Here is a 21,687-nt window from a genome sequence, read left to right as displayed (position 1 = left end):
GCCCCCTTGTCCACGCCTTCTCGGACCTGCGGACGCCCGTCCAGGCTCCCAGCCTCCCGGGCGAGCTCCCTCCCTGGTCCCGCGTGGACCGGCGTGGAGAGGGGCTCTGCACCGACCGGACCTGAAACACTAGTGGAGGCAGGTCTCGCGGCTCTAACGGAATTCGAATTTTAAACCCGATTCAGGAGCTTGGGAGCCGCATCCTGCAGACGTGGCCGGTGTCAGAGAGCTGCAGCCGGCGGCGTGTGCGCCGGAGCGAAGCCCGTCCCGGGATTTTCCACTCGATTTTCGACCGATGACCTGGCTGATGAAGGCAAAGCTCCCGGGTCGCCAGGGGAGCGGCGGGCGATGGCCCCGGAGGCACAGCCCCCCAAGTCCTGTGTCCGGAAGAGGCACACCCTCCCACCCACCCCCCGTCCTTGGTGGAGAGGGTGCCCACACCCCGCGACCTGTGCTATGGTGCGCGATTGTAAGTGTGAGAATTGCTCTTTTATTTATTTTTTTAAAAATATGTTTTATTGATTTTTTACAGGAAGGGAGCGGGATAGAGAGTTAGAAACATCTATGAGAGAGAAACATCGATCAGCTGCCTCCTGCCGCAACCAAGGTACATGCCCTTGACCGGGATCGAACCCGGGACCCTTCAGTCCGCAGGCCATTGCCCTATCCACTGAGCCAAACCGGTCAGGGCGAGAATTGCTCTTTTAAAAAAATATGTATTTTTATAGATTTCAGAGAGGAAGGGAGAGGGAGGGATAGAAACATCGAGGATGAGAGAGAATGATTGATCGGCTGCCTCCTGCACACCCCCCACTGGGGATGGAGCCCGCAACCCCTACATGTGCCCTGACCCGGAATCCAACCAGGGACCCTTCAGTCTTCAGTCTGCTCTATCCCCTGAGCCAAACCAGCTAGGGCCCTCTCTCTCTCTCTCTCTCTCTCTCTCTCTCTCTCTCTCTCTCTCTCATATATTTTTATTGATTTCAGGGAGGAAGGGAGAGGGAGATAGAAACATCATTGATTGGCTGCCTCCTGCGCGCCCCCCACTGGGGATGGAGCCCACAGCTCAGGCCAGTGCCCTGGACCAGGATCGAACCCCGGACCCTTCAGTCCAGGGGCCAAGGCGCTATCCTCTGAGCCAGGGGGAATCCCTCTCGTTTCCCTCCCCGCCCGCCGGTAACGCATTACAGCCTCAGGGAGCAGCGCTCATTTCTGCGGAAACCTCCAGCCTGGGTCCCAGAAGCGATTTCATTAGCGGCTCATTTCCTGCCCCACCTGGCGGCGTTAAAGGCTCCTCTTAGGAATGACGTCTCCACGCTTGGTTTGCAGCGGATGGCGACTTCATTGCAGAATTTAGTTCCATGCGGCTCGGCCCTCGGGGAGGTGACAGCGGGCGCGTGCTAACCAGCAGGCGGCTTTTTACAGCTTCCCGTCCGCGCACCTGGGAGTCCGTGCGCACCTGGGAGCTGTCACCGTGAACCTTTCCTTCCTACATGTGCACACACAGGAAACCGGGGGGCAGGTTTGGCACCAGCTCCCTCTTTGGGGAGCCTGTCCAGTCCGATTATTACTCAAGGCTCAGCACACACCACCGTGTTCCCCAATTGGCAGGTTAAATAGCTCCCCCAAGTCCCGCCGGCGGCTCAGGGGTTGTGCGTCAACCTAGGATCCAGGAGGTCAGGGTTCGATTCCCGGTCAGGGCACAGGTCCGGGTTGCGGGCTCCATCCCCAGTGGGGGGCGTGCAGGAGGCAGCAGTCAGTGGTTCTCTCTCAGCATTGATGTTTCTCTCCCTCTCCCTCTCCCTCTCCCTCTCCCTTCCTCTCTGAAATCAATAAAAACGTATTTAAAAAAAATAAAGGCACCATTTACGTGACGTTCAGTGTTGCACCGTGGACAAAGGATGTCCTCTCTGTGCTGGGGTCCGGGGGAACCACTGCCCAACACAGGGCTTGGCTGGACCCCTGAGGGCGCCCCTCACACCCCACAACCAGGGCAGCTTCACCCCCACGACCTCCTCCCACCGTCCCCCCTCTTCCCCCCGTGACCCGGCCCCTTGCTGCTCTCCCCTGTGCCTCCAAGTGCCGGCAGGAGCCCCACCCTGGTCCCTTCACGCTGCGGGAAACCTTACAACTGAGCTACACGCCCGTTAAACAGGGGAGCGGGTTTCTGGGGTGTCTCCTGTGATGAACGGTCTCAGCTCTGGTCCCCACGATATCCCAGTTCCTGCCTCTGTCTGGGGGGCGCTCAGCTCAGCTCCCCCGGGGCCGGAGGGACCGGCACTGACCCCGGGCAGCGAGGGCTAACCCCGCCGGCCGGCTGTGCCCGGGCTGGCGACGAGGCGGATACCATCTGAGGATGAGCAGCGGGACTTGGCAGCGGGAAGCGGGGACATCGGCTTCTGTCCCTGCTCAGCTGTCACCGCAGTTTGTCCCCAGACCAGGCCCGTCCGGCAGATCCATTTCTACGGGAGAAAATTACATTTGAGAGGCAGTCACTGTGCGCTTGGAATTATAATTCCAGGAAATCGCATTACTGCTGTCTAGACTGAAAAAAATCGAGTTTTGATGATTATTATTATTTTAAAATATACTTTTATTGATTTCAGAGAGACGGGAGAGGGGGAGAGAGAGAGAGAAACGACAAAGATGAGAGAGAATCACGGATCGGCTGCCTCCTGCACGCCCCCTGTTGGGGATGGAGCCCGCAACCCGGGCAGGTTCCCTGATCAGGAATCAAACCCTGACCTCCTGGTTCCTCGATTGACGCTCAACCACTGAGCTGAGCCCACTGAGCTGAACAGCCCCACTTCCTGTTGCTCCGATGAGGGACGACGCTTTCCCAACGGCCGTCTATCTTGTGCACTGAGGGGTGCTTTCAGAGCAGCAGCATGAGGGCTTCTGGAAGTTTCTGGAACGCTCGGTCTGTCCCAGAGGGTCAGTCTGTAAGGCCCTGGTGCCCACTCTGGACCTGTTGGCCTTCAGACCTCTCCCTCCCCAGCCCTCTATCCTGGGCTGACCCGTGGGCTGCATGCCCCATTCTCACCACACCCACGTGCAATTCATACGGGTTCAAACACATGCATTTTAGCAAGAAAAAAATAGAGGACCGATTCGCATGGAGCAGAAACGTTCACTTTAACACCGCACTGCTTATTAGCTGCCTTTCCCTGCAGCCTGCATTTTGCATTCTCAGTCTGACTCCATCCACATCTATTCTGCATGCGTTTTGCAAAGCCATCGGGTATTGTGTGCTGTGGGTGATTTAAATATATCGTTATTGACTTCAGAGAGGAAGGGAGCGGGAGGGAGAGAAACATCAACGAGGAGAGAGAGTCATGGATCGGCTGCCTCCTGCACGCCCCCTACTGGGGATCGAGCTCACAACCCAGGCATGTGCCCTTGACCAGGAATCGAACCCTGGGACCCGTCACCCTTCAGTCCACAGGCTGACTCTCTGGCCACTGAGCCAAACAGGCTAGGGCTCTTGCACATTTTAAAATAGAAATAAATTCAGGCTACACACACACACACACACACACAGGAGAGGACACCTTGGACAAAGGAGGGACTTGAACCCAGAACCCCGAGGGCCGTCCCATCAGGCCCATGCGCAGAAGGAGACGCTAGGGCTCTGAGAGGCACCGTCACCCCCTCCTTTACCTCCCCCCCTCGCTGACCAGGAGACCGACCGCCTGCAGTCCAGCCCACACCTGCTGACCCCAAGCCGCCTTCTCCCAGGGCGCCCTCCCCAGGCGGTGGCTTGTCATCCCGGGTCCTCCTATTTGAGGCAAAATGAAACCAAGATGAGAAATGCGGGGGAAAATTGCTGACACCAGTGGCCTGGCCTCACGCACCATCCGTCATCTTTGCTGCTTCCTCAGGACGGCCTTCGTGCTCGGAATGACAATGTCCTGGCGCTGGGGGAAGTTCTGGGGCGCCAAGGCCGGGTGTGGGGGAGTCAGGGAGGCAGCGCCCCAGGAGCGGGCACAGGAGGCCGGCAGCCGGGAGGGTGGGAATAGACGGGGAGCATGTGCGGGGGGTGCGGGGGAGTCCAGACTCTCCACGGTCACCTGGGGGGTCCGGTTTGTGTCGGAGAAGGGGCGTCCCCAGCCCAGCCCAGCCCCACGCAGACCCCGGGGGGAAGCTCTGGGCTCCAGCCCAGAGGAAAGGCCATCACACCCGTGGTCAGCCCAGGTGTGTGTGTGCTCAGGGCAGGTGTGTGCGCTCCAGTGGGAGGGCCCAGGAGGGAGCCACGGGGCGGGGCCAACCATAGGGGCGGGGCCAGCAATAGAGGCGGGGCCACCCGTAGGGGCGGGACCAGTCATAGAGGCGGGGCCAGTCGTAGGGGCGGGGCCAGTCATAGGGGCGGGGCATACATGGGGCAGGAGCAGCCATAGGGTGGGCCACGCTAGGGGGTGGAGCCAGAAATAGGGGCGGGCCCAGAGGGAGGGGCGGGGCTGACTAAGGGCGGGCCCAGCGATAGGGGCGAGGCATGATAGAGGGCGGGGCCGTTATTGGGGCGGGATCGGGGCCGGAGGGGCGGGGCCACACCGTCCATTGGGTCCAGGAGGTGGGTCTCAGCCCCTCTCCTTTGCCGTCTGCTTCTCTGGACCGAAAAGCGAGGAGGAGAGTCATCCGGGGCACAGCCTGCGACGCCGCTGTCATCCGTCCGCACCCGGCTCCACCTGGTTTTATTGCTCCTTCACTCCCCTTTCATCGGATTCCTCCTCGCCTTCCCTCCCGCTCCGAGGACTCATAAAACCGTGTTTAACCGCGTCTTTTCTCGATTGGCTTTTTATCTTATTTACTTAAAAAGTGTCGGCTGAGATTCCTTCCTAAGATTTTATTCTTCGGAAGCCTTTCGGCCGTGACTGATTTCTTATCGGAACGTGTTCTTGCAAAACGTCCGTTGCTGTTTTGTGGGCCTATATTTTAACTCTGCTACTTCGAAGGCACCGCGCGATGCATTTCATTCTGTTCGGGATGTGATTAAATTTCAGGAATGATTGTGTTTTGAACGTACGCGCATCCCGCGGAATATACAGCACCTCGCTGTTTGCATGGCGGCATCACCCCCGAGATGCCTGTCCCCCCGTGTCCTCTGTCCCATCTCCCAGGGCCCCCACCCAGGCGCCTCCGGCTCCCGGCCACCACAGACACACTCAGGGCACACCCGTAGGGGTGCACTTGGGCGGGACCCCTGCTCCACCCTCCCTCCCGCCTGCGGGGAACAGTGTCCCTGCGTCCCGTCTCCCTGGCAACACGGGGAGGGCAGTTGGGAGCATCTGCCGGTTTTCCCGGGACAGAGTGTAAGCTGAGCTGGAGACAGGTCCCCGGGCAGGAGGGGACCCAAGTGCGTGATGGGCTCTGCCGCCATCTTCCGGGAGCTGCTCGGCCCCAGCCCCAGGCCCACCCTGCACCCCTGGACCACAGGCCCACACGCTGCCAGCCCGCGGCCCTGGACTGGGAGGGGTCCCCGCCGGGAGTGAGGGTTCTCGGTATAGATGCCTCTTCTTTAAAGGGGACCCCCCACGCCCTTGCCTGGCCGGCGTGGCTCAGTGGTTGAGTGTCGACCTACAGACCAGGAGGTCACGGTTCGATTCCCATCAGGGCACCTGCCTGGGTTGTGGGCTCGATCCCCAGTAGGGGGCGTGCAGGGGGCAGCCAATCCATGACTCTCTCTCATCATTAATGTTTCTGTCTCCCTCTCTCTTTCTGAAATCAATAAAAATATTTAAAGACAGAAAGTAAAAGGTACTTCATGGCCCATTGCACGCATTCCCCTGGAAGGTTCTCTGTGCACGGGAAACAAATGTAACCGCGGTGACAGGTGTGTGCGCCTCAGAGGAGGGACCGTTCTCATCCTGGAACCGCCTGGGGCTTGTTCCCTGCTGGGGACGGGCCGGTGGAGGGGGGAGCACAGGGGCGGGGGCGGCAGGGGCGTGATGGGCAGGGAGCCCTCCCTCACTCTCCCTGGAACACCTGTCACCCCGTCAGACGCACGACAAGCTCCGGGCACTCGATGGAGCCAACAGCCGAGCTTCCCAAAGTCTCTGCACGCGAGTGTTCTGCCCGCCTGTTCTTGGGATCGAGCCCATCAAACCCCGTGTTTTCCAAAACGTCTCCAGTCTCCCTCCTTCCCTGAGACCCAGGTGAGCGCGGGAGGGAGTGAGCCCGGGGCTAGAGATGCCATCAGTTTAATTAAAGTCTGAGGTTCAAGGTGGGGATGATTTATCACGGGCTTCCTGAGGCCCGGGGCTCAGAGCCCCCCTCCGAGGGGAGGGCCACCCCTGACAGCCCGCACTCACCTGACAGGTTCTGGTCCCCAGCTCTCCTGGGGTCAGAACATGGTTTCCATGGAAACCGAGACCTCGGCGGTGGATTGCACGGGCTGGTGTCAGTGGTGCTGAAACAATGCGGTGGGTGCAGGAGAACCTCCTAGAACAGATGCAGTGAAGTTTATGTAATTTCCTGAAACTCAGGAGCCGCCCCCACGCTCAGGGGCGGGGGGCGGGGAGGGGGGGAGGCTTTCTCTCTGGGGGCGAGCCCAGCGGCAGGTGTGCTCCTGCATCACCACCCAGCTCAGAGCTGCTCCGCGCCCGCCTGGGGGCCCACGCAGATGCAGACACTGCCCAGCCCGGCCCGGCCAGCAGGCCCAGAACACGTCATCCGCAGAGAGAGGGCGCACGGGGACACCGGGGCGCCGTGGAGCCTCTGTGAGAGCCCCCCGGGGGCAGACGTGCCTCGTCCCGGTCTCGGCTCCCCACGCCTCTCTGGGTGGCCCCTGGGGGACTGGCTTCGCGGCCGCCGTGCAGAGTTCGTGAAGGACCCCCCGGGACCGACTCCCTCCCTCGCACACTCCGTCCTGCCTGCGCGGTGCCCGCCGGTGCACCTGCCCCCACCTCACCCCCTCGTGGAACTTGGCATCTGCGCTTCCCTCCTTTTTTAAAAAAAAATTAAGATTTTTTTCAAGTATATTTTTATTGATTTCAGAGAGGAAGGGAGAGGGAGAGGGAGAGAAACATCCATGATGAGAGAGAATCACGGATCGGCTGCCTCCTGCATGCCCCCCACCGGGGATCGAGCCTGCAACCCGGGCAGGTGCCCTGACCAGGAATCGAACCCGGGACCCTTCAGTCCTCAGGCCGAGGCTCTATGCACTGAGCCACACCAGCCAGGGCTAGAATGTCCTTTCTTTAACCAACACAAGGCACTGGCGGTTAACAGAGCATGACTCGTACTTCCCATAACCATGGCCGGTCCCGAGATTCTATTTTTGCCCCGAACGCCCTGAACCCACCTTCCGGACTCAGGACCCTGTCAGAGCCAGGCCAGCCGCACGAGCCCGGGCGAGCGAGCTTCCCGGTTAAGAAAAAGCAATAATTGTTCGTGCGTCTCCCGGGCCCCCAGCAAATCCGGCTTTTCTTCCGTCTCCGCATCGTCTCCCCAAAGCACTCCGCCCGCCTCTCCCCGCTCCCGGGCCTTCGAGCCATGGAGGCAGGTGAGGGGAGAACTTGATTCTTTAACTAAATACAGCCTCTCCCCCGAGCCCGCCTGCCTGATGCGGGGAGGAAACCGCTGGGCTCCAGGTGAGCGGCAGCAAGGCAGGCGGGCGAGTCTGGGCCATTGAGGGTCCTCTCCCCGCCCCTCCCGCTGCCTGGGGGGGGGGGTCGCTGCCTCACCTGGGCCCGTGCCCCCCTCCCATGAACCAAAGCCACCGAACCCACATTAGGGACAGGAAGCTTTATTTCGTCAGAATCACAACACGTTCCGCTGCCGGGCACCCACCTCCCGCGCGCCCTCTTCCCAAGGTCCCCCTTGGCCCGGCCGCGGGGTGAAGAACCGCCGCCCAGGGACCCCGAGCGTATAAATAACCGGCTGCTCCTTCCTCAGCGGGAAAGGCCTCGCTGGCCTCCTGACACATTAGCGCCGAGAGCGTGGTGCGTGGGGAGGGCAGCACGGCCCCTCAGGACGAAGGAAGAAAAGGAAATCCGAGTGTCATCGAGGGGTTCAGTGTTCTCACCTCCGGGGCTCCCGGGAAGGGGGGGGAGGAGCCAGGGCCAGGCTGGCACCGGGCACTTTTCACCAAACGTGGGGGCTCTGCAGGGCCCGCCTGGGGTCTCGCCTGGAGGGAGGAACAACCCCCCACCCCCCGGACGTGCGGCTGGAGGGACCCCTCGCAGGCAGGGTGCCTGTGGTGACTGTCACACTCGCCGGGACACGGACAAGGTGCCAGAGGGCCTGGCCAGTTTGGCTCAGTGGTTAGAGTGCTGGCCTGTGGACCAAAGGAGCGTGGGTTCGATTCAGGGTCAAGGGCACGTACCTGGGTTGCAGGTTCGATCCCCGGCCCTGGTAAGAGGCAACCAATCAATGTCTCTCTCTCTCTCTCTCTCTCCTACGTCTCCCTCCCTCCCGCTCTCCTCTATAAGACCACTGGAAAAATATCCTCGGGTGAAGATTAAAAAGAGAAGGTGCCAAGGGCGGGAGGGTCCACAGAACCACGGAAACAGCAGGCGTGCGGCGTGCGGGGGGAGGGGCGGTGCGGCCCGTCACAGTGAGAGGAGGGGTTTCCAGGGTCTGGACCAGGCCCGCACCGACTGGCACAGCGGGTCTCTCCCCGCCTCCTCCCAGATCCCGCGGCGGCGGCAGGGCCACGTCTGCGACCTCGAACCCCAGCGACCGAGCTCGGCAGGATCGCGACCACACACGGAGTGGCCGTGACGCCGTGGCCCGGGGCCGCGTCCACAGACTCACATCCACTCAGAAGACGCAGCGATGGGCCCCCAGCCGCCTGCCCTGTGAGCAGCGGGCAGCGGGCAGCGGGCAGCCGTCGTAGGGCCGTGAAGTAGCCCAGGTGCCCGTGAGGACGGGAGCCTTGGTCAGCGATGGGGGAAGTCAGGCCTCAGAAAACATCGGACTGGCCCTGGCGGGCGGGCGCCCACGGCGAAGGGCCAGGAAGGGGGAGCTTCGAGGCCGCCTTCGCGTCTGAAGCGTCCACGCGCATGAGGGACGGTCTGAGGAGCGGCCGTGGCCCCGAAGCTCCGGGGACTCAGCGGCCTGGGCGTCAGCCCACGGCCTGGGCGTCAGCGGAGGCCCCAGCACAGGCCTCCCACCCTGTGGTCGCCCGCGGCGTGGCTTCAGGGAGCCGGTGCTGGGTGGGTCCTGCCGGCCGACACTCCTCGCTCTCTCCACGCACCCCCACCTGCCTCGCCCGACCCTCTGTGGTGCGCGGGGACCTGAACCCCCAGCAGGACCCAGCCCTGTGGTCCGAGTCCCCCTCCTGGTGCTGGGCCTCGAGCTCAGTCACGGGTCCGACGGGGGAGGCTCATGGAGCAGGACAGCAGGCTGCCGAGTTCTGGGGAGCCCCGGGGGCCGTCGCTCGGCCGCTGGGGGACGGAGGCAGGGGGTCCGCCCTGGCTGTGAACAGGCTGCGGGCGGAGTGGCGTCCTCTGTCCCACGGGGACGGCGGTCACGGGGACCCCGCGGCCAGACGGCGATGGAGAGGGTCCCCCGGGCAAAGGCAGAGTGTGTCTCGCGTGCTGTTGGGGGGCAGTGCTCCGAGCGGCAGGCCAGCCCGGGTGGTGCGTGGTCTCGGCTCACACGGGGGACAGGTCCACGCCGTGGGCAGACTGGCTGCTCTTGTCCCAGGGGCTGAGCTTGGAGGAGGCTGTGCCCGGCCGGGTCCCGTTCATCTGCGGGACGCAGAGGAGTGAGGCGTGAGGCCCTGCGCCAGGGCCAGAGACCTGAGCCCCCGTGAGGGCGGGAGCGAGCCTTGGGGGGCCTTGGGCCTTGGGCCAGAAAGTGGCCTGAGGGTCCTCCCTGTGGGGGCCCCACTGCTCCCCAGAAATGAGGATCCTGAACTGGAGAGGGTGCCCTTCTCCCACCTGCCTCATCCCTTCCAGGTTCCGGTGTGCATTCATTCACTCCTGCATCATCCATTCATCATCCATCTATCCATCTATCAATCCATCCATTCATCCATCCACCTGCTCTTGTATCCATCCATCCATCATCCATCCATCATCCATCCATCCATCCATCATCCATCCATCCATCCATCCATCCATCATCCATCCATCATCCATCCATCCATCATCCATCCATCCATCATCCATCCATCCATCATCCATCCATCCATCATCCATCCATCCATCATCCATCCATCATCCATCCATCCATCATCCATCCATCCATCATCCATCCATCATCCATCCATCCATCCATCCATCCATCCATCCATCCATTCATCCATCCATCATCCATCCATCATCCATCCATCATCCATCCATCCATCATCCATCCATCCACCATCTGTCCATCATCCATCCATCCTTCATTTGTTCATCCAGGACAGAGAACAGGATGTGGGTGTAACATCGGCCCAGGGTGTGTCGGGTCCTGCAGGCCAAGGTCAGGTGTGAGAGGCTGAGCAACAACCTCCAGCACCCCTCCCCCGCCCCGCCCCCCCCACCCCCATTGCCCGGCAGCTGCCTGCACAGCACGAGCCCAGGAGGAGGGACCCGAGGGCGGGAGGGGCCGGAGGCTCAGGGTGAGGAGCCCAGGGCCTCAGCTCCACGCAGCCCTCGGTCAGGTGGAGGCTCAGCGCAGCCAGCGAGCAGCCTGTGTCCATCTGACGGACCCTCAGGGCCCGCGAGGGCAGCGCCCTGGGGTCGTGGGCTCAGGGGTGCGGGCGCCCAGGGCGGCCCCGGCGACACCACACCACTCACCACGTCGGAGCTGAGGGGCTTCGGGTTGGCGTTGCGGCTGGAGCTGCTCGTGAGGGACCAGACCTTGGTTTTATGCTTGAAGGCGGCTCTCACCTTCGGGGCAGAACCGGGTTCGGGGCTCCTTAGCAACAGCGTCAGGGTTGAAGGAGGAACCATTGGGGCTCCCTGAGGTGGCCTCCTAACCCCCCCTCCTCCCCGCCTCCCTGCAGGACATCCTGAGGGCGGAGGCTTGGAGGTTGCTTAGCAACAGGAAGAGATGGAGGGGCTGAGGGGAAGCAGCCCACCCTTCAGACTGTCGCCCCCACCTGAGCTCCCTGCCCTTTCAGAAATGAAAACCCACCCGGCCAGCGTTGCTCAGTGGTTAGAGCATCAGCCCATGAACCAGGAGGTCAGGGTTCGACTCCCGGTCAGGGCACAGGCTCGGGCTGCAGCCTCGATCCCCAGTGGGGGGCGTGCAGGAGGCAACCGATCCATGATTCTCTCTCATCAATGCTTCCCTCTCTCTCTCCCTCTCCCTTCCTCTCTGAAGTCAATACAAAAAGTACATATTTTTTTAAAAAAGAAACGAAAACCCGCTTCCCGGCTTCCCGCCGTGGGGGGGGGGGGGGAGGGCAGGGACGGGGACGCACCTCGGAATTCAGGAGACAGTGGAAGAGGAAGATGAAGAAGCCCTGAAGGAAGGGAGGGGAGAGTCAGCCCCGCGGCTGTGCAGACCCCCGGACGCTCCGCCCGCCAGGCCGCACACGGGGCGGGGGGACGGGGTGTGGGGTGGGGGGGCGGGGAGCAGCTCCCGCAGGCCCAGCCTGTTGTTGGGGAGCCCGGAGGGAGCGGGTGCTCTCCGTCCGTGAGGAGGGACGGGCACCATGTGACCCACGGTCAGGTGGCCTGGCGGCAGCCGCTAGGACGAGGGGTGGGGGCCGTGCTGGGGCCAGGATTCAGGGACAGGCGATTCCCAGACAGGCTCCGCCTGGGAGGGGAGGGGGGTGGGCTGGTAGGCTGCCCTCTACACGCCCCGGAGGGCACCCAGGCGCCCACCTGCAGGGAGTTGAGGATGGCGAACGCGTACTGGAAGGCCACCGCCTGGTTGTTGACGGCCAGCACCCCGAAGACCCAGGAGGTGCCCAGGATGGGCAGCAGCACGGCCACGGCCTTGGCCGTCAACCTGGCGGAGAGAGGGTGACGCCTGGGGTGGCGGGCAGGGCCGGGCGAGGGCACTGGTGAGGAGCTGATCCCCGGGCCGGCGACGCGGGTCCCCCGGGCCGGCTCCGGGCCCAGTCACCAAGGACACCAGAGCAGCGCGGGGCACCCAGCGCCGGGCACAGGGGCCGGTGGGAAGCGGGTCCCAGGCGCCCACCGAGGACACGGGGGGTGGGGGTGGGGGGACGTGCCCAGCACCCAGAGCCCTGCTGGCCGCTCGTGGGCTCGCTCGGGAAGGTGGCCCTGTGGAAAGGGGGGCCCCCAGGCCCGTAGCTGAGCGGGTGCAGAGCCGTGGGACCAGACGGCGCTGCGCCCGGGCTTCTGACTCCGGCTGGGGGACGGGCAGCCTCGCAGGGCAGCCCCGCTTATGTTCTCGCCACCGAAGGGCATGGACGTGACCCCTGACCCGTCACCCCTGACCCAGGGTCATCCCAGGGCCCAGTCGCCAAGGTCTCCAGAGGCCGAGAAGCCCCAGAGGCCGGCCACCTGCCAGTCAGCCCACGGGCTGGGGACTCGGTAGAGGAATGGCCGTATAGACCTGCTGCGGACAGGTTTCCCGCTCCCCTCGGATCCGACGATTCGCTGCGGCCAGTCTCTCTCCCGCTCAACGCCCGCTGCCGGCGCCCGCGCCCCGTTCTCCAGCCGCCCCCCCCCCGGTTCCCTGGCCTGTGGTTTGGGGTGGTGTGGGGGGTCTGACTGCTCCTACGGCCAGGGTGGACCACCCCCTCCGCTGCCCGAGCCGCCCCCCGTGGGCAGGGCACCCTCCGGCCCAGGGCCCGCGTACTTGAAGGCGCTGGGGTCCCCGTGGACCTTGTAGTTGTCGGCGCTGATCTGGGAGATGACCCTGGTGACGGCGATGAGGATGCCGATGTTCACCTGCATGGGGGGGGCGGTGGGAGAGAAGGGGGGACAGGTGAGGGCTGGAGTGGCACCTGCCGAGCACCTGACTCCTCCTGGCGCCGCCCTCCCCAGCCAGGGCTGCACACCCCTGGAGGGACGTCAGCCAGGTCCCTGAGCACCTGCCCATCGGCCCCCCAAGACTGCCCTCTGGGGGCTCAGATCCGTGGGGCAGAGAAAAGACAGCAAAACAGACCGGTTCTGCCCAGCTGGTGTGGCTCAGTGGTTGAGTGTTGACCTACGACCCAGGAGGTCAGGGTTCCATTCCTGGTCAGGGCACAGGCCCGGGTTGCGGGCTCGATCCCCAGTGGGGGGCGAGCAGGAGGCAGCTGGTCCATGATTCTCTCTCATCATGGATGTTTCTCTCTCTCATTCCCTCTCCCTTCCTCCCTGAAATCCATAAAAATATATATATTTTAAAGAGAACGAAGGCGTTTCCCCAGCCAGGGTTGGGGACATTCGTGGATCCCAGAGACAGTTCCCAGCACAGGGACAACCCCATCGGAGAGAGGAGCCAGCTCCCAGGAGAACAGCCCAGAGGCAGGGGCCCAGACACCAGCAGGGGGCTCATCTGACCCCTGACCCCCGACCCCTGACCCAGCCGTGCTGGCACCGGCTCCTGGCCACCAGCTTAGAAATCCCGTTCCCTTTCGACCCCGAGTGACCCTGTGACCTGGGGACCCCAAACCGCCATGGGGGCTCCCCGAGGCGTTCGCCAGCCTTCCCCAGGCAGCCCTGGCCCCGGGGGCTCCCTGACCAGGAGACGTGGGGGGAAAACCCCCGTGGGGTCTGAAACCGAGTGTCTGCCCCCCCCCCGCCCCCCCCCCACACCTGCAGCCTCGCCTGGACCCGGGACGCGGGCCCATCTCCCCCTGTCATCCGGGACACGGTCCGGCCACAGCCCCACCCGGGGACAGAGCCCCGCTCACCAGGGGGAGCGTCTCAGGGCCCAGCCCCCCCCTCCTGCCCCTCCCACCTCACGCAGGCACCTACCACGATGACCAGCAGGGCCGGGGCCACGAAGGCCCAGATGGCGCCGCTGTGGAGGGACAGCCAGCAGCTGCGGAGGGAAGCGGACCGTCAGCCCTTCCTCTTGGACGGAGAGCAAGTCGCGTTCCGGGACCCGACCCCGGCCTGGTCCCCAGCACCAGCCCTTCCTCATCCGGTGCCACCACAGCCGTCCGCCGCCCTTGGAAATGTGCCGGGAGGTGGCGACCGGCGTGAAATCCCCTCGGCTGCGCCCCGAGTGCCGACCCCGCCTGGTGCGCCCGCCTGCACCCCCCACATCCGGGGGTTCCCAGATGACCACCCCGGAAGGGCTGGAGTCACCACCCCGGGCTCCAGGGGTGACCCGTGTCCAGGGAGGCCATGGGGACAAAACAGTCCCATCAGCACCCTCTGCCCACCAGCTCCCCATCCTGGATGCCCCTGCCCCCGCCTTGGCCAGGCCCTGCCCCAGAGGAACCTGGGGGACCAGCGCCCAGGCCCGGGACCCCTCGCGGCCCTGTCCCCGCGGGAGCCCGCTCACTTGTTGGTGGTCCCGTAACTGTCCAGGGCACAGGAGATGGAGACGACGCAGATCAGGAGCGGGGACCCTGCGGAGACCAGAGGGCGCCCATGAGCCCGCACCCCCCGGCTCTCACTCCTTAGTCCATTTATTCATTTTGGGCCCGATTCACACAAAGAACCACGGGCAGGGTGCGGACGCAGAGCAGCCCCGTCCCCCAAGAACCTACGGTCTAAAGAGGAGATAACAGCCCGGCCGGCAAGGCTCAGGGGTTGAGCATCGACCTATGAACCAGGAGGTCAGGGTTCGGTTCCAGGTCAGGGCCCAGGCCCGGGTTGTGGGCTCCATCCCCAGTGGGGGGCGTGCAGGAGGCCGCCGGTCCGTGATTCTCTCTCATCGGTGATGTTTCTCTCTCCCTCTCCCTCTCCCTCTCCCTTCCTCTCCAAAGTTAATAAAAATATATTTAAAATAAAGAAAAAACATTAAAAAAGAAAAAAACAGATAAAAAAAGAACACCCGTGTAAGTCAGAAACGGGAACAAGTGATTCCCAGGATGTCAGACCTTTGCTCCAATTTGGCCAACATGGTTCTCCTTCTAGCTTGGCCTCTTCCAGGTGCAGAGAAGGCCAGGAACCCCATCCCATCCCATCCCATCCCATCCCATCCCATCCTGCCCTCCCAGCCCCTCCCCTCCCCCAGCCCCTCCCCTCCCCCGGACCGGCACCTCCCCCAGCCCCTCCCCTCCCCCAGCCCCTCCCCTCCCCCAGCCCGGCACCTCCCCCAGCCCCTCCCCTCCCCCAGCCCCTCCCCGCCCCCGCCCGGCACCTACCCCAGCCGACCCCGTAGTAGTAGCGGAGCTTGCTGTCCTCGGAGCCGAAGACCCTGACGACCAGGCTGTAGAGGTGCAGCCCCTCCACCAGCATCCAGGCGAAGGCGCTCAGGAAGAAGTAGTGCAGGAGCGCGGCCAGCACCTGGCACGGGACCTGGAGCCCAGAGAGGCCGAAGGTCAGGCTCCCGGGCGTTCCGGGGCCCCAGCCTCCAGCGCCCACGTCTGGGGCGTCCTCTGGGTCACGTGGTCTGATTTCCGCCCTGGGAGTCGGGCTCCCTCCCGTTTCTCGTCTGTGGGGCACGGGACCCCCGGGGACCCCATCGCTGCCCCAGGTTCCCTCCCAGGCGCAGCGACTGGTCCAGGAAGACGTGGGAGTCAGATCCGGCCAATCAGCATGCAGAGCCCCGTTCTCTGCAACGGGATTGGCTCAGAGGGAGGACTGGCGCTTTGGCCGCCACGCTGGTCCCCGAGGGGAGGCCTGTGGGAAGGGGGTGCAGCCAGTGGCGTGCCTGCCCCCCTAGACTCTGGATGTCAGTCTGTCCACCCCGAGGTGTCAGTCAGCCAGACACCATGTCATCTGCAGGCCACCCTCTCGTCTCCCTGGGGGACCCCGGCCAGCTTTCTGGGGGTCCCTCTGCATTCCGGTTGGAGAATTCCAGCTGCAGGAGGTGCCACCCCGGTGGCATCTGGGGAGGACCGGGGGGGGGGGGGAAGGGGAGGGGGAGGGGGACTCACGGTGCCCGGCCGGCAGTGGAAGCTGACCAGCAGCAGGACCTGGGCCACCAGGATGGCGGAGGACAGGTTGGCGTGGATGTGGTAGCGCTGGTTCCGGATGGTGCTGACCGAGCTGAGGGCGGGGGGCGGGGGGCAGGGGTGAGGCCCAGCTGCTATCACTCCTGGACCCTCCATGGCTCCCGGCTGCCCTTGGAAATGACCCGGCTCGGGCAGTCCCCACGGCTCATGAAAGCCGGTGTCCCCACCTCCACCAGGTCCCCCTGCACCCCGGGCCTCAACATGAAAAGTGACTGCGGACGCCCGGCCGGCTGGCTCGGTGGCTGAGCGTCAACCTACGAACCAGGAGGTCGGGGTTCCATTCCCCGTCGGGGCACAGGCCCGGGTTGCGGGCGCCATCCAGTGTGTGGGGCGTGCAGGAGGCGGCCGGTCCCTGATTCTCTCTCATCCTTGATGTTTCTCTCTCTCTCCCTCTCCCTTCCTCTCTGAGGATATTTTTTCCCATTGATTTCGAGAGGGAGTGGAAGGGAGAGGGAGAGACAGAGAGAAACACATCGGTTGGTTGCCTCCCGCAAGCACCCCTGACCAGGCCCGGGAGCCCGCAACCAAGCACGTGCCCTTGACGGGAATCGAACCCAGGACCCTTCAGTGCGCGGGCCGACGCTCTAGCCACCGAGCCAAGCCTGGGGCTAGAAAATACATATGTTTTAAAAAGTGACTGAGGAGCAACCACCCAGCTGTGACCTTCAGCGTCCAGACCCAGCTCCTGATACAGAGGCTGCGGCAGGGAGATCGAGGGGATGGGGGAGGGGGGCCAACAGGGGGGGAGGGGGTTCATGGTCGCACGGAGCCGCCAGCCTCCCGGGACACGGACACGGGTGGGGGTGGCGGCGGCGGCAGGGACTCACGAGAGCATCGCGAAGGTGGCCAGCGTGACCGCCAGGCAGAGCACGGACAGGGAGCAGCCGATGTAACTGATGGACGAGAGCGCCACCTGGTGTCCGCGCGTGAGCTGTGCGGGGAGCGGAGCACGGGGTCAGGGCTCAGCTCAGCGGCCGGGCCTGCAGTCAGCCCTGGGTTTGCACACGCAAAGGCCCCCAGGGCCCCGCCAGCCTCGACCTGCGACTGCAAGAACCCTCCCTCCCACCGGGGAGCCTCGCCTTGGGGTCCCGCTCCGCCCACCCCGGCCCTGCCCCTCCCTAGGCGTAGCCGGAAGGGGTGCCTTCGTTTCCCTTATGGCTCACGAGAAGGTGCCATTTCGGCGTGCGTCTTCGTGTGTTTTTAGCATGGATAATTTCCGCTTTTTGCAGGGATAATTTTAAACCACTCTCAAGCCGACCTTCCCTGGCAATGAGTGGCTAGGATTTGCTTCTGCGAAGACGCCCACAGACGGTCTAAATCTGGGGCCCACACCGGGTGGGGGCCGATTGGCAACCGGCCGTGACTGTGCTCAGGGTTTTGTCTTAAGCTTATTGGACGAGGCTGCCTCCCTCCCTCCCCTCTGCCTGCCCCCGCCCCAGCCCAGCAGGCCCCCCACCTTCCAGCTTAGCGAAGATGGGACCTGCTCGCTGCCCTCCAGCCGGGCACAGCACCCCCTTCCCCGCCCGCCCCCCCTCCTGCTGCCACATGTGCCTCTCGGAGCCAGGAACGTCCTCCCGGCTTCGGCTCACTCACAGGGCGCTTCCTGGCAGAGCCTCTCTGACCACACTGTCAAAAGGTGCTGTCAGGCCTGGCCGGGCTGTTCAGTGGTTAGAGCATGCTGGGCCAGGGCTGCAGGTTCGATTCCCCGTCAGGACACATAAGAGAGTCAGCCAACGAACACACCAGTAAGCGGAACCCCTCTCTCTCTCTCTCCCTCTCTCTCTCCCTCTCTCTCTCTCTCTCTCTCTCTCTCTCTCTCTCTCTCTCATCAGTTAGTGAACATTAAAATGAGAAGGAAGTGTTCACCGATCATCTGCGCCACCCCCTCCATCTCCGCCTTACACCTTTGCTGTACAAATGGCTTCTGGGGAAAGTGACAGAAATGGCGCCATTTCAAAGTGCAGCTGGAGCCGCCTCAGAGGAAAGGCCTGGCTCGTCTCACCCCCAAAACCTCTGCCAACTTCATGCCCCAAAAAACTGCCTACGAAGCTGACGGGGAGCGGACCCGGCGCCCCAGGGCTGGGCCGTAGGACGCTCTCGGGTAGCGCCACCCTGTGTGGCCACGGAACGACCTGGCTTATAGCACCCACAGGGATCCCTGCTCGATTCCCATCATCCCCCCGCTCCCCCCGCCCCCCCCCCCGCGCTTCCCGAGGGGAAAGCCACTTGGGTGTCTGCCTGCACCAGGGCTTCCCAGAATAGCTGCTGTTTGGTTGGAAATAAACGCCTGTTGCCTCTCTTGTTGGCTTTTTATTCTCCAGTTAATACTCCTCCACTGCTAATGTGTGTACCTGCCCCTCCCCAGAGGCTATCAGCTCCTCACAAGCAGACTGGGGCCTGCACCTGGGGGAGGGGGTCTGCACCTGGGGGAGGGGGTCTGCACCTGGGGGACGGGTCTGCACCTGGGGGACGGGGGTCTGCACCTGGGGGATGGGGTCTGCACCTGGGGGAGGGGTTCTGCACCTGCACCTGGGGGAGGGGGTCTGCACCTCGAGGACGGGGGTCTGGGGGACAGGGCCCTGCACTGGGGCTGCCCGAGGACCCTGAAAGCCAATTCATTTTGCCAACGCAGCAGAGCTCACGGGTGTCCCTGACCGAGAGTCTCCCTGAACAGCGGCCTCCCCTCGGCCCCCATGGCCGACAGCCCCCCGCCCCCGGTGCTGCCCAGCAGGACCCCTGACGCAGAGGGCGCCCCCCTCCCCCCGCCGGCTCACCTCCAGCGGCACCACCTGCATGAGGATGGCGAAGTTGGTGAGGTGCGTGCAGCGGCAGACTGAGTAGCCCAGGTCCCCTTCCACCAGGACGCAGCCCTCGTTCGACCAGACGCCTTCCCCGGAGCTGCGGACACGGAGGGTCACGGAGGCGGCCGGCCCGGCCTCGGCGAGAGCGTCCCCGTCCTCACCCGGCAGAACGCGGCCGCGTGGGTCCGGCCGCGGGGGCCCGAGGGGCCTCGGGGAGAGGAGCAGGTGGGCGGCTCCACCTCAGCCCCTGGGCTGCTGTCCGTTAAGTAGCGAGATGGTCCCTGCCAGGGCACCTCTGAGCGCCACGCACAGGGCACGCCGGGCACTTACCGAGGGATGGGGCCGTGGGTAACCCAGTGCCCCCGGGGGCGGGACACTCCGCAGGCGGGCGCACGGATGCGACAGGACGCGCACCCGCAGGCGGGGCACACGGATGCGACAGGACGCGCACCCGCAGGCGGGGCACACGGATGCGACAGGACGCGCACCCGCAGGAGGGACACAGGACCCCAGGGCTCAGGGCTCAGGGCTCAGGCACGAAACCCAAGGCCATGTTTTCTCCGACCGGAACCACCCGTCCTGTGTCTGTTATTATTACTACCTTCGCCTGAGGACACTTTTTCCACTGACTTTCTTATTACTTATTTTTATTTAAAACATAATATTTGTATTGATTTCAGAGAAGAAGGGAGAGGGAGAGAGAGAGAGAGAGAGGAGCATCCATGATGAGAGAGAATCATGGATCGGCTGCCTCCTGCACGCCCCCCACTGGGGATCGAGCCCACACCCCGGGCCTGTGCCCCGACCGGGAATCGAACCCTGACCTCCTGGTTCCTGGGTCGACCCTCAGCCCCTGAGCCCCGCCGGCCGGGCTGGCGTTCTGCTTTTGAAAAGAGGGACGCACGCGTAGATGCTTGAGTCAGTGCTCACAGTTCACGTCTAGGAACGAAAACGGGCCTGGGAGCCCGTCTCCGCCCAGGGAGACAATCTCTCCGAACGGGAGAGAACGCTTCCCTGGACAGACCGACACGGGCACGCGGCCCACGACGTGCCCCGCGAGGGAGGTGAGCGGCGCGTGAGGAAGACAGACGCCCCTCGCCCCCCGAAATGCGAAAGAGGAAACCAGGGAGGGACGCAGGCAACTGCTATTTCCTTGTTTCCGGTCGCTGGGGGGTCACGGATTATCTGAGGCCAAACGACCGGAGCCGTGCGGAGGCTGCCTGACGAGAACGCATCTCGGTGACCTGATGGGCGGATCGCAGGCACCGGGGCCAGACCTCCAGGGAAAGGGACAGGCACCTCAGGAGTCAACAGTGGAGATAAAAAGGGCATAAAATTTTCCCCCAAATCCTAACGAAGGAAGAAAAAGGATCATAAGAAAGAAAGATAGCCCGGCCGGCGGGGCTCAGAGGTTGAGCGTCGACCTAGGAACCAGGAGGTCACGGTTCGATTCCCCGTCAGGGCACAGGCCCGGGTGGCGGGCTCCGTCCCCAGTGGGGGGCGTGCAGGAGGCAGCCGGTCCAGGATTCTCTCTCATCATGGATGTTTCTATCTCTCTCTCCCTCTCCCTTCTTCTCTGAAATGAATAAAACTATATTTAAAAGATAAATGGGGACCCAGATCAGGACGTGGACAAGCGTGGGCCCGCACACCCGGCCCAGGTGGCACCCCCAGCCCCGCCCCCGCCCCCGCCCCCGCCCGGAGCCTCCCTCCAGGCGGCACCTGTAGTCCAGGAAGGCGCAGTACAGGAACACGCGGTTCGTCTCGTTGGTGGCCTCGCGGTGCTGCCTGCTCGTCTGAAATGAGAGAATGCGGCGCCCCGTGAGGCCGGGTTCCCAACGCTGAGGCCAGAGCCACACCCCGAGCTGCGAGGCCGCGGGTTGGGGACTCACAAAGCCACCGACCGTCCCCCTCACGGGTCAGAGGGCCCAGGGCCCCAGCCTCAGGGCCTTTGCACGCGCTGGGCCCCCCTCTGAACGCTCTTCCCCAGACAACCTGGCTTCCTGCAGGTCTCCGTCCCTCCGAGAGACCCGCCCGCGCAGAGCTGTGCCCTGCACCCCCACGCTCCCCGTGATTCACGTCCTGTCCGGCGAGGACTCACGTGGATTTGAGACCCTGTCTCCGGCTCCCCCCCCCCCCCCCCCCGCCAGGCTGAGAGAGGCGTCCCCTGCCGTCTGCTCTGCCTCTGTGAGCTCAGACACCGGAGCCCTGCTCTGCAGCCACACAGTCCACAGGCCACCAGGGGGCAGCCCGGCCGGCGGGGCCCAGGGGTTGAGCATCGACTATGAGCCCGGAGGTCAGGGTTCGATTCCCGGTTGGGGCCCAGGCCCGGGCTGTGGGCTCGATCCCCAGTGAGGGGCGTGCAGGAGGCAGCCGGTCAATGATCCTCTCTCAGCATTGACTAGAGGCCTGGTGCACAGATTCGTGCGCCAGTGGGTCCCTTGGCCTGGCCGGTGCCCTCTCGCCATCCGGGACCCCTCGGGGGATGTCGGAGAGCCGGTTTCGGCCCCATCCCCGCAGGCCAGGCCCAGGGACCCACTGGTGCACGCCAGGCCTCTCGTCTGCATGCAAAATCTCTGGTTAATCGCTTTCCGTCCTCCCCCCTCCCCCCTTCCCTCTGAGACTCATCAGCCTGTTCCGTGTTTCCATGCCTGTGCGTCGAGCGTCTGCCCCCTGGTGGCCAGTGCTCGTCACAGCTACCCGACAGTCAAACGGTTGGACACCTAGCATCTCAGCTTTTTATACAGATAGATTCCCCCGCTCCCTTCCTCTCTGAAATCAATAAAAACATGTTTAAGGGGGAAAAAGCCACCAGCAGGGGAAACCGAGGCACAAGAACACCCACAAAGTCGAAGCTCCAAGCAGGAACCTGGCAGGGACCCATGGCCCGCGGCACAGCGTCTCACGGCCGTCACA

The 21,687-nt window shown here is 63.9% G+C and overlaps 1 protein-coding gene across 1 annotated transcript in view; it reads right to left on the bottom strand.

Annotated features, from left to right (window-relative positions):
- Window positions 1–6,973: 6,973 nt before the first annotated feature.
- Window positions 6,974–21,687, bottom strand: part of ADGRD1 (adhesion G protein-coupled receptor D1) — a gene marked incomplete at its 5' end in the record, with an annotated part of 37,668 nt that continues 22,954 nt past the window's right edge. Inside the window, 12 exons of the mRNA XM_081114250.1 lie at window positions 6,974–9,692; window positions 10,728–10,820; window positions 11,357–11,398; window positions 11,763–11,889; window positions 12,709–12,800; window positions 13,815–13,881; window positions 14,350–14,416; window positions 15,158–15,311; window positions 15,893–16,004; window positions 16,798–16,901; window positions 18,745–18,868; window positions 20,494–20,567. Coding sequence (XP_080970376.1) covers window positions 9,597–9,692; window positions 10,728–10,820; window positions 11,357–11,398; window positions 11,763–11,889; window positions 12,709–12,800; window positions 13,815–13,881; window positions 14,350–14,416; window positions 15,158–15,311; window positions 15,893–16,004; window positions 16,798–16,901; window positions 18,745–18,868; window positions 20,494–20,567 — 1,152 coding nt within the window. The 3' untranslated portion in view covers window positions 6,974–9,596. The remainder of the gene's footprint in view (window positions 9,693–10,727; window positions 10,821–11,356; window positions 11,399–11,762; window positions 11,890–12,708; window positions 12,801–13,814; window positions 13,882–14,349; window positions 14,417–15,157; window positions 15,312–15,892; window positions 16,005–16,797; window positions 16,902–18,744; window positions 18,869–20,493; window positions 20,568–21,687) is intronic.

This window comes from Myotis nattereri (genome assembly GCF_964212035.1).
Source record: "Myotis nattereri genome assembly, chromosome: 19".
Lineage (NCBI taxonomy): Eukaryota > Metazoa > Chordata > Mammalia > Chiroptera > Vespertilionidae > Myotis > Myotis nattereri.
This window is presented reverse-complemented; position numbering and strand designations above follow the sequence as displayed.